At 37.9% G+C, this 12,485-nt stretch overlaps 1 protein-coding gene across 3 annotated transcripts in view; it reads left to right on the top strand.

Moving 5' to 3' along the window:
* MGAT4A (alpha-1,3-mannosyl-glycoprotein 4-beta-N-acetylglucosaminyltransferase A) overlaps positions 1 to 12,485 on the top strand; it is a 65,046-nt gene that overhangs the window by 20,664 nt on the left and 31,897 nt on the right. For all 3 annotated transcript variants that reach the window (XR_006415061.1, XM_044433533.1, XM_044433543.1), the window contains one exon: positions 10,483 to 10,650. Coding sequence is in view for 2 of the 3 variants with exons in the window: in XM_044433533.1 (XP_044289468.1) it covers positions 10,483 to 10,650 (168 nt within the window). In the remaining variant the exon portion in view is untranslated. The remainder of the gene's footprint in view (positions 1 to 10,482; positions 10,651 to 12,485) is intronic.

Here is a 12,485-nt window from a genome sequence, read left to right as displayed (position 1 = left end):
ATGCCTGTCAGGTTTATAAGACTGACATGAGTATCGCAAGTGATACGGGAATGAACACAAAAGAAATACTGGTCACCAGTCAGACTTAAGTGAAATGTTAAATCAGTACAATTATTGCTTTCAGTGATAAATTCAGTGATTTTTATTTATTTACAATGTTGTATACCTTCCCATAACCTAAAGTTTTTAGAGCAACCCACAGTATAAAATATATGTAAAGCCAAATTGCAAGCAAAGAGATGGATTGAAACCCCAGAATTAAAATGCTAATTTAAAACATAGATGCTCAATTTTAACTTGATTCATCTTGTAAAATGCATGGGGGTGAGATCTGTGGCCATGACTGACATGCACTAAAAATCAAATTTAATACACATTAATATACATCTGTTAAAAGATTGTCTCTCCAGAACCCATAAGCTCTTATTTTTAACCCATAGAATTTATTCACAAACACCTTCAGGCTTTTCCTTTTCCATCCCTGCCTCTGTTCCTCGGATGCTGCACCTTCACTTCAGCTGATGCCTTTCAGTTGCATCCCATAGTTTCAGTCTGGCTGGTGAAGGGAGAGTGAGGATGCAGAGGATGACAGGCACCCAGGAGTATTCCAACTAATTCCAGTGGGACTAGGGTTTGTCATCTCCTGTTCTGTTGGAAGCTATAGGAGCTGCATCTTGAGACAGGATCTAAAATGTAAACTTGATCCCCACATCATATGGCCTCGATTTTGTATTGTGTGTATCTCCCCTCTTGCCCCATTCCTTCCTAGTTGTACCACTTAGATTGATGAAGAGTTCGGGAGAACCCGAAAGTTTGCATACTATTTTTATGGCATTTTGAAAGGTTCTAATAAAGGCATTGCATTTTAATTTGGAGGGGTCTTTTTCCTCATGGACCAACATGACTCTCATTGCTTTTAAGCTTACATTTTACACTGATAAGATTTATTCCCAACTAAAAATTAATAAAGCATTGTCTAAAGCTATAACGCATGTGTTGATCCCTTAGAGAAAATGCTGTATGAGATGAGCGCCAAATCACACCTTATGCTGAACACCTGGTCCTCAGCATTTATCTAATCACAGGTGTGGCAGGGATGGATTGTTGTTGGGCATTGTTTAACAAATCGGCATCTGCTTTATGAGTGGGGAAAGGAGCAATTAAATCCTTTTCCAGAAAACTAAGAGGGTTTGAGCTACTTCTTACTCTTCACTGATGATGCAGCCCAGAAGATACCAATTTAATAAAAGAAAATCTAATGAATGTTTACCTCAAGCAGTTCTTGTCTTCAGAACACATCTATATAGCCTCTCTATTAGCAGTGTCTCCCTCTGTTTCCCTCTCTTCCTTTATTTTTGTCACTGATGTTTTACTTACAGAACAATTTACATACTGCAATCTACCCAGAAACACCATTAAATTCATTGGGGCTTGTTCACAGGGACGTGGATATAGGATTGCAAACTCAAGCTTCTCTCCACCACCCCAGGTTATATAGCTCCTGGCATGATCAGGATTTTCCTTTTTTCCATCTTTTCTGTCTCCCCACTCTCTTACCTTTAGTTCCCAGAAGGTCAGAATGTGTGCATGCATTTTTGTGTTGGGGGTGTTGAGAGAGAATCTGCAGAAATTAATCACCCACATGTCTGGAGCAAGATAACATTAACTTTTCAAGGACTGTGTGCCATTTGTTTCCCTCCACGTACAGGTAAAACTCAGACATATTTTGGCTACAGTATATAATTTGGCACTTGAGCTATGTAAACAAATATATCTTATGTTGCCAAAATGTACTACTGGCAACTCATAGTTCACTTGTGTTTAACACTCAAATGTGCAATTCTATTAACAGTTTATCCAACTTGGGGAGTCCTGGCCTTTTGGCTGTATCTTCTGAATGTGTGTGTGGCTTGTTTCTAATACAAGTACCTTGTATTCCTACTATCCATCTTAACTCCTGACAAATTGTCTCACTTGTTGATATTATTTATGTATTAAGCTTGTATTCCACACTAATAGTCCTGTAGGATATGAAAGGGACAGATTTATGGTGCAATCCCATGCATGCCCTCTCAGTTCTTTCACATGAACTGCACCATATCTTCTGAAACTTTGCAAGTTTCTTATTTAGGAATAATTCCAGGATATCTGTCATTTTCAGAAGAATGGTCCTCAAAGTACAGAGGGATAATGGTGTCTTCTTTCTGAGAACTTCAAAATGTCAGGGCTGGTCTTCTACAAAACCTACTGCTATTTTTCTGAAATGTGCCAGGCTTGATTCTCTCAAATGGGCAGCGTTCTCTACATATTTCATTCAATCCTGTAAGAAATAAAAATTTTATTAGCAGTTTCTTTAAGAAAATAAATGTAATGCTGTGTAGCACAAAGACACATGCATCTTTCCTAGGTTTTTTTACCTAGGTTTGTGAGGCATATCTTCTAGGGAGTGGCTCTGTAAGTATCATCCAATTCATATAGCCAAAGTGCCTGATCCCACCTAATTTTGGAAGCTAAGCAGCTTGGGCTGGGTCAAATTCTGGATGGGTGACTTGAATCCTGCATTGAGCAGGCAGTTGGACTTGATGGCCTGCTAGGCCTCTTCCAACTGTATGATTCTATTATTCCAATGAGGATAAAAGGTTATTTTTATGTATCTTGATAGCTGAAGAGAAACCTGAAGCCTTGGATTTCCAAAACTATCTTGGGTTTGGTACTGAGTTGATGTGGGCAGACTGCATTGTTCCAGAATAAACAAAGGCATTTTCAAAATTCTCAAATAAGACTTCAAGTCAAAGCTAATGCTTGGTGCACACATTATTAAGCAATCTGAGAACAGTGGAATAGAAGTATGGGGAAAAGATATTCAGAAGCTGAGTCAAGAACATGGAAGGAAAAGCTTGGAATGATTCACGGAGTAGCTGAAAAGCAAGCATTATTTATAATGTCCCTATAAACTCATTATTAGATGTGGCTGGATGCTTCTGACAGCTGGGTACTTCAGGGCAGAAGCAATTATGTCTTGAAAGAGCTGGTCTTATTAAACCACTTGGACTTGTTAACAGATAATGAAATGGAGGAAGTCAGTTGGGAGCTCACAGTCCCTGAGAATAGTCAAGCAAGACACAGAGAAGAAAGAAGCATATGAAAAATACCCCGCTTAGAAATGAGCCTGAAACCAGGAAGAGAATGGAAAGCCTCTCTTTGAGACTGCAGGTTGAAGGAAACTATATGTGCCAAATTCTTTACTGGAGGAAGTGATACAGTTGTTTTAATAATCTACAATGTTAGAACAAATGCAGCTCTTCCACCTAAACACATGAGATGAAGTTCTTTCTAATTTTTTCCTCTTTATTCTTTCCCTGTTGTGTACATCAACAACAAAGTAAGTAAAATAGAGCCCTAAGAATTGGATCAAGGGAAATAGGCTCTACTTCTGATAATGTGATCCTGCCCACATTTGTTCTTTGCATCAAGAAAGGCTCTCGAGGCCTGAAGGTGTTAAAAAGGTGTTGTGTTTATTTTCACACACATTCAAGGATGTACATTGAATGCTCCTATGTGTAATCACAAGTGGGGTATAATGCTGTGGAGGGATAAACTCTACTCTAAAACCCTGAAAATATGGAGGGGTTAGATGTTGCCTCTTTTAGCATACATGGTAATGAATGTCTTGTCATAACTAGAAAATTTCCAGGGATTAATAATCCTAGTGAGTGATCCAAACATGATCCCAGATCCAAGATTATATAGACAAGAGTATTCAGAATAAGTTTAAAACTTTAGGGAAACTTACTGGAATCTCACAACTTGATTGACTGATGAAGGTACTATAATAAAAGGAGAGATAATTATCCATTACAGGTGCTGGTACTGGCGGGTGGGGGGAAGACTTTACTGATGGAGATGGGTGCCCTCATGAGATGAAGACACACTTTTGGAGCTTGGAGGAAAGCAAGTCATGTCTCTGCAATCAAGGAGTGGCTGTGCCAGTTTCTCATGGAAGGGCATGGTTGCATGAGAAGTTCTGGGAGAACTTCTCGAGGGTGTACAATTTATTTTGCATTGCACTGGGATGTGTGAGAAGTCCTCCTTTTTCAGTCACTCCAAAAACCATGGGAAAAGATTGTCATGCCATGTGGACCTCAAATACTGGTTGGGGAATGTTGAAGAATGTGCCCAGAGACCAAAACTTTCTTGCAGGACTGCACTACCTCCTCCCCACTGTAGCTGTTGTGGTTGCATCCAGGAAAGATTGGTGTGAAGGTGCTGTAGTGCTTTGGAAGAATTGACTGCATGTTGGGAGGTTGATGTGAGCATGTTGTCCCTTCTTCCTAGGAGAGTAGGCACCCATGTGAGGGATATGTCTTACTGTGTATAGTTTTCCTCATGCAAGCCTTCTCTGAAGTTCTGTGGGAATGGTGGTAGCCTGGCCTTTAGGAAATGTGTGCCACAAATGCAGAGCAGGAGAGGAGATGACATAGTTTATTGACAGTGTCAAGTTGTTTTGTGGGTTAGGGTTAGACGAGGTGACATCTGAGTGAAGGTGAGTTAAGAAAGCAGAAGCAAGGACAGTGTTCTTTCAGGAGAAACTTCCCTTTTTTATTTACTGTGCATCCCATTTGAAAGACAACAGAGAAAAGCTTTTGAATGAAAAAGGTATGCCAACTCAGAGTGGCATCTGTGAGAACTGCAGAGGGCTGAGAGCAATACAGAGACCAGCTCAACCCAAGGTTGCTGTTTTGGGCAGTATAGTGTGATGTTCTGTTGCTAGAAAACAGCCAGACATCTGTAGGAAAACAGGAAATTGGAGAGGGATGGTAGCAGAGAGAGGCCTGTAAGAGTAAAGCAAGTAGTAACAGAAATGGTAGAGACTGAAGTCTCCTATGAGGTTACCAGCCCTTGTGCGTCTTCCTGAGAGAAGACTCCCAAAGCAAGTAGCAAATCTGAACCATCCCACAAAGTTCAAAGTGACTTAATTGTGGCATCAGATCCAACAAAATGTCAGAAACAAAAATCTTGTCAAAAGCATAGAATCCTTTCTGGTGGAGAGGAAGTTCAAAGTACTCTGTGGATACGTGATGGAATGGACTTGAGCAGCAGGAAATCCTGGTACATTTTCCATTGTGGTTCATTTTCCATTTCTCTGCAGAAGTTGATTTGTTAAGTTGGCATGAGATAATACTGTGGGGGTGAGCTGTTTGCAATTCCTTTAAGAGTAAGACCAAGAAATGGTTTAGACTGGTGAGAATGTTGGCGGAAATGTTGTGAAAAACCCATTGAAAGTGAAGGGACATAGTTACATTTCTCAATGTAAAATGTCAAGCCAGTTTAAATGTTTACATTGAATTCCTGAAGCACTGTGGATTAAACAATAACTGTCTTATGCAATTTCTTGTGACGAAAACCTTCTGCCCTGGCAGTGTCTGAATTATGTGCTATATCTACCTTAGCCCCCTGAAGCAGTTATGGAAGCATTTCAATTTATCAAAAGCATTTTATGTACCCTTCTTCTGCCCCTCCCCCATGTGTGTATGTGTGTGGGTAAGAGATTGATGAAAATTCTTTTTTAATTCAATAGTCTGTTGTAATACTACTGTATGGAGTAAGAAGTAATTGTAGATAACAGGAAAAAAGCTTATAGATTTCTTATAGAAATCTTAAGAAAAGCTATGAGACGGGACTTGAATTTTTTTCATTATATGCTAGTAAAAATGTTGAATGTCTAAATGTTTTTTTCTACTTGTCCGGAAGCTTTTCTATGCATTTTCTTGCCCTTTTGGAGGGAAAAAGAGAGGAAGATTTTTTTAAAAAAAGCTTTATAGTGCTGAAAGTTAAAAAAAAAAGAAGAAGAAGAAGAAGAAGAAGTATGACAGACTGTTTCCTAGACTTAAATGTCAGAAAAATAGTCCAGAGCGCCTCTGAGTAAAAAAATGAGTGCCAAAGTGGTTTTAACATCTTGATGCTGTCATCAGCTTGGCTTCTTTTCACTTTGTAACACTCTCAAAGATCACTGAATAGCCGAAGGCAAGTTTTATAGGAGAGAAGAGAGCCATATGCAATCTCTCCTCTGTCTTTGCTTTCCTCCTCTCAATGGAAAAAGGGCGTTTTCTGAAATAATTACAACTGCTTGCTGGAAGTACCGAAGGACATGGTAAAGTGGAAGGCATTTCACTGGCATATCCCTTACTTCACTATGGTTGAAACCTGTCAAAATCTTCTGGCTGTTGGGCTGTGAATTAATGATTTTTTATTGATGGAGGAACTTCCATAATTGGCCTGTCAAGTTACAAATTCCTCCTTCAAACTCAGATGAAAGTTTTCCATTATGTCAAGATTTTGTTGAGGATATACAGCAATCTGGATATACATGTCAACAAAGTGACATCCTGGGCTGCTGTCCTCCCATCCCTGCTTCTTCCTTTCTGGAGTCCCTTTTCAATAGCCCCTAGCAATGCAACCCACCAGCACTGAGGTCTAAAATAAACATTTACGTACAAAACAAGAAAAATATAATTTCCACTACTAGGAAGATATGGTCTCTATTAACTCGTTGGACATAGAAAGGAAGCCAAGCCAAAAATGAGAAAATAGTGTTGAACAAAGGGTTGATTCTAATCTATATGAGGCTGCTTCTTCATATCTGATTGGTCTGTTAGAGAATTTCCATCCAAAATTTTATATGAATGGGATTTGAAAACCATAATAGCACTAAAGGTTGAAGTGCTGGCATTTCATAGGCATGAGTATTTCAAACAGGATATCAGAAAGTCAACAATTAAACAACTAGCATCATGATATGTGCAGAAATGGCACTTTATACATGCTTTTATCTTGCAGGCATCCCAGCTGTTCCTAATTAATCTCAGTTTGAATATCAACAAACAGATTCATTAGCTATAGCCATACAGCATATGAGCATTATAAACATATCATACATCATTTATCATCATCATTTATGTATCCATTTTTATTGTGTGGTTGGGTGCCCTGTGGGTTGTTTGTATGGTAACTAAACTCTGTGGCTTATTGCCAGGGTGGGTTGTTGCGATGTGCAAATCTGCCCATTTTCTTCCTCTAATACTGGTTTGAGGCAAGATGTAATTTACTGGCTTGCGTAAACTAATTGTCAGTGGTTTGTGCTTGCCATGGAAAGGAGCAGGTGATGACTTCCAACTCTTCACAATCCATCTTGGTTAATGCTTTTTGTAGTAGTAGTTATAGGGGGTCTCTTCCTCCCTCCCTCCCTCCCTCCCAAACAGCCATTGAATTTTATCATCTGAGCTTCTTGCCCATTGTTTGTTGTTCAGAGATAATTGATGGTATACAGGCTGAATCATTAGATATCCCCCAGGTCATATGTTCTTTGGTCTTGAGGAACTTTTAAAAAATGGGGTTTTATGTCATTTATAACCTCCTTTACTTAGATTTATGGAGTGGATACAGTGCAATCTTTGTAAATGTCCCAGAAAGCACTTTTTTCCTGTCTATGGCCAAAGTAGGAAGAACAAATAATATTCAAATTTAGTTAAAGAGATACAAGGAAAAGAAAGAGTGGTGACTATAATGCAAAGCTGAAAAATCTATGAGCAAAGGTATGACTTTACTGTTAAACAGGCTTACAGCAACAAAGCAAAACAAAAAAGATTTTATACAGATAGGAAATCATAGCATTCCTCACACAAACAACTCTTTGTCCTCACCCTAGCTCTGGTTAAGAGAATCTTATTTTTGAAGGCCAAAGGCCTTTTTAGTCCTATTGAAAAGGCTGTTTCAGCACAAAAGAATGAACTCTGAGAATCTGCTGATAGAACCCCCTGTCCAACATTATACTGAAGTAGACATAATAAACCAACCCAAAGGCCAGAGTCTGATACAAAAAGGAGCAATTGTAACTGTCTGTTGAAAGTGCATTAGTATCTAGAATCTAAAAATTGGCTAGAATTGAGGACTGGCTATAAGTGTAGTTAATAGGTTGCAGATAAACCATGGACCAAACTGGTCTAAAGACTGATGCAGTTGAGACTCTACCATGTCAAAGTATTTTGTTGAGGTTACTGGGATAAGTGTAGGAGAATTGTATTATTACATGTTATTTTCTTTATGCTTTCCAGCAAGATAGACTCCCAACAATTAAAATCTATGAACAAGTACATTATGGATATTTAAATATAAGTTTCAGAAAGGAGGTAGAATTCAGAAAAGAGCCCAGTAGGAGAGAACAGAAAGGAATATTTAGAAAGGCAGAAGGGAGATTTGAAGAGTGTGTTAGGTAAAAATACCCTGAAATCATGCCACAACAAGGTTCCACATCATCCCTTTGTGTTGTTATATTGTGCCAAAGCTCCACACTGGTCAACAAGTCGTCCAGCTCAGCCCGCTCAGCCTGCCCACGTGTTCTGTTTGTGAATACGCTATTCTGGCAGAAAGACGAACAAGTGGGTCTTAGTTCACAGCAAGCCAAAGCTTTTGTCATAGATGGATTGACTCCACAAAATGAGCCACAGCCTCCATCTTGGAAGCACAGAATGGAGCTGTGATGGACAGGTCATTTTGGAGGGTTTTCATTCATAGGGTTGTCGTAGGTCATAGATGGCACATAACAAACTGCTATATAGAGATATAGAGAGATATATCTATTTTCTTTATTTTATGTATATATGCAATTAATGTTATGGATCTTTTCTATTTTATTCAAAAATCAAAATGTTTCTATTTTTTTTCCTTTTCCCTTTATCCTTTTTAATGGTGTGGTTTCTTTTTCTTTTCTGTATTGTGTGTGTGTGTTCTCTCTCTCTCAAGAGTATATAGCCTATACTCTTTTCTGTGCCAGGTTAAAACCTTTTTATTTAATTGTAATTTTAAAAATTAGTATTTTTACTGTTTTACAGTCACTTTTGTTTTGTTTTGACTGGATTTATTTGTACTGCTTTTGATAATTTTATTGTATTGTATATTTTTATTGTTCTGGTTTTGCTTTTAATCTTGTAAGCCATCCTGAGATGCGATAGTAAAGGGCGGCATACAAATGTTTGAAATATACATACATACATACATACATACATACATACATATAGAGAGAGAATGTAGATAACAGGAGGAATACAGGTTGACCTTGATCCCTTTCTCTCAGGAGTTCCATGCCTCCTCCTAGCACAAAGAAAAAGGGAGGTGATGTTTCTTGGCCACAGTGGGCTTTTCCTAAAGCAGTGAGCTTGCGCCACTGAAGTAAGTGGTTAAAACTCCATAAATTGGGTGTTTCTGGGGGTAGAAGTGGGAAAGCTTGTTTTTGCCAATTCCTCCTCCTTGTGCACAGCTTTGTATGTCCCTGAAAATTTGTTCCAGAGGGTTAGGACTGCATAGGAAGTGGCATAAGAAAGGGAGACAACATGGTAACATAGGGGCTTCAAGAGAAATGGCATCAGCAGAAACCCCTTTCCATTCCACCCACAGAAACATCCAGTTAGCAGAGTGCCATCCTCTGCTGAATCCAACTAAAGACCTATAAATGTAAGGTTCATCAATATTCTTAAAAATCTCTTCATGAGATATCTGCTTGGTTTCAGATTCCAGATAAGTTTGTTTAAAGCTGCAGCTTAATTGTGTGTTATTACTTTGATTCACAATCAATAAAAGTTGGTGTCGGGTTCTTCCAAATCCATATCACATTCCTTCCTTCAGCATGAAATTTGATATCCATTACTTGTTGGCTGGCAATGTGGAACTGAATAAAATGGAAATAATGGTTTCAAAATGGAGCCACTTAGAAATCCACTTGAAACTGTGTTTGATATAATTTAATCCATTATGGGAGAATAAAATGGGAAGTGTTTCATGCATGACTTGAATAAATATCATTTCTAAAATCTCACTCAAAGGATTTGCTTGAAATACAATAACAAAATAGCCCAACTAATGAATTTTAAAATATATTTGATACCAAATATTTTCACAAATATCAATGCAACCATTTGATAGACTAATAAATTTGCGTACTTCTTCCAAAGCAGCATTGTTTTCTTAATAGGAATTTATCAGATAGCTTTCAATTAATTAAATATGCAACTAGTATTTTATTTCTTGTGTTAGCTGGAGAGTTCTGTGATGATCCAATGAACAGAAAAATATATATTCAAGAATACATTGGAATTTTCTAGGAATACTAATAATTGATACTTAACTGTACTAAATAGTATTTCCTGTGGTGCATTTATTCCTAACTGCTAATATTTATATAATGCTCATATAATTTATGTATTACTAGCTTTATGTCACTCATTTTTGAGACTCTGCATTTGTGGCATTTTCTTTAATTAAAAACAGTTTTACAGAAAAAGCAATAATAAAAATATTATTTAATAACATGACAATCAATTGTATGCAAAAATTTATTTTTTATCTTTTGGCAGTTCAGCTTCATTTTTGCATTGAGAAGCCTTTATTTCACTTTTAACACCAAGTAATCTGAGCTATTTTCACTCCTAGAAAAGCTGATCGCTTATCAAAGGGAATTTCATGCTTTGAAGGAGCGTCTCCGCATAGCTGAGCACAGAACCCTGCAGCGTTCCTCTGAATTAAATGCCATCTTGGAGCAGTTCAGACGGGCAGTGGCAGAAACAAATGGAAGTAAAGATGCGCTGAGCAGTGTTTCAGGTACAGGCTGATGGTTTTTTAAAAGTAAAATTTACCATATTCAGTACTTCAGTTGTCATTCTTTTCAGTCTATGGATTTTTAAAATGAATTTGTAGATGAATTTGTAACTAAAAATACCTTGCAAATACACTGTTAGCCTTACTTGCCTCCTTTCCTTCAGAAGTTAAGTACAAAATTTGTTTTGCTTGGAGAGGGTTAAAAATAAGTGCTTATTACATGGATTTGTACAGATTTCATTTACTTTCCTTGTAAAGAATATTTGGCAGAGGGAAATGGTATGTCATACATTCAGACCTTTTTTTATGTTGCTATGTTTGGAGTACTTTAAAGGATTATTATTGTTGCCTAAACTTGGCAAAGTCATGTAAAACATACTGAAACAAATCTTCCCTTTTCCAATATGACATGGAAGTCAACTGTTCGTTTTCATCAAGATATTATTTGATTTAATAGAGGATTTTGGATTTTATGGCAAGAAAGTGTGGGGCAATGGGAGAAACTAACTCTTGGACTATACTAGGCTACTTGTGATGTACAACAAAGTAATGCCACTCTGTTTTCCTAACTGCAGTTCCTCTGAAACTCGTGTATGTTTGTGAAGTTGTAAAATCAACCAGATCACAAGCTGCTTCTGTTCTAATCAACTTCATGGGGAAGGGGGAATTAAAAAACTTTTAAGGGATAGTTTTGACAATTGTAGACATCCAAGGGATGAAATTAGTGCCATGCATAATGTCATCAGCAGGCAATCCCTCCTATGTAGTCCTTCACACATTTTTTGCAATCCATGTTGGATCTGTGATGGTTCTCTGTCATAAAACACAACTCCAGTGTCATCCAGTTCAGCATGGACTGCAAATTGCTCTTGGGACTTCGATGGACTACTGTCCCTTTATTGAAAAGCTTCTTCCTAACAAGGTCTGCACTGGTATTTTCATTTTGTTTATTTGTGGGTCTATCATGTTCCTTTGTGAGATTAAGTGGACTCCCAGGAGTTGGTGGAAGACAGGAAGGCCTGGAGGAATGTTGTCCATGGGGTCTCAATGGGTCAGATGCAATTTTGCAACTAACAACAACAACATATTCCTTAATTGATGTTTAATTGCCAATTATCATTGCCTTGAGTGAGTTAATTACTGATTTCATTTTTGCAGCTAAGAGACTGCAGGGTGACCAAATTGCAAGCAGAAAAAATAAAATTAAAATATTAATGAGTTATTTCTTTATATGTAAAGAAGCAAGTAGAAACTAAATCTTCCCTTTCAGGGAATAATGCCTGGCTAAAGACCAGTTAAGGAAGATCATGATCCCACAAGGAATTTCTTTTGCTGTGTGGATAAGTTTGAGAGCAGGAGGAGGAAAATGATGTAAGCCATTTTTATGGCTTTATTTTAAAAAAGGTGGGATATAGATCTAAATAATAAATAAATAAATTCAAAATGGAGCCTATTTACAATTGCAAAAGCCAGGAGGAGGAGCAACTGGTTAAAGATATACTTGCAAAGAATCTTTATTGAACAGGTCTAATAGCTGTTCAGTCAGATAGATATGCTCCTCCCCATGCGAGCCAAATTTCAGGGTGTTGCCTGCATGGGAACAACAACTGCATATGAAACCAGGGACTGTGTTGGCCCTGAGAAGGATGGCTGCTGCTCCCCGTGCTTGCCATCGCCTTTTCTCCATGCCATTCTCAGCACAATCCAAAACAAAGTGGTCAGGGCAGTCGGTAGACCCATGGCCACCCACTTCATCTATTCTGGACACAATGAAAGCCTACACATACACCTCTCTGACTGTTGGTAATGTTGCCAAAATCAACAGTGTTTTTTTTAAA

This window comes from Varanus komodoensis, unplaced genomic scaffold (genome assembly GCF_004798865.1).
Source record: "Varanus komodoensis strain SLA01 unplaced genomic scaffold, ASM479886v1 scaffold1, whole genome shotgun sequence".
NCBI classification, from domain to species: Eukaryota; Metazoa; Chordata; class Lepidosauria; order Squamata; family Varanidae; genus Varanus; species Varanus komodoensis.
Note: the sequence above shows the minus strand (reverse complement) of the source record. Positions and strands in the feature narration are given on the sequence as shown.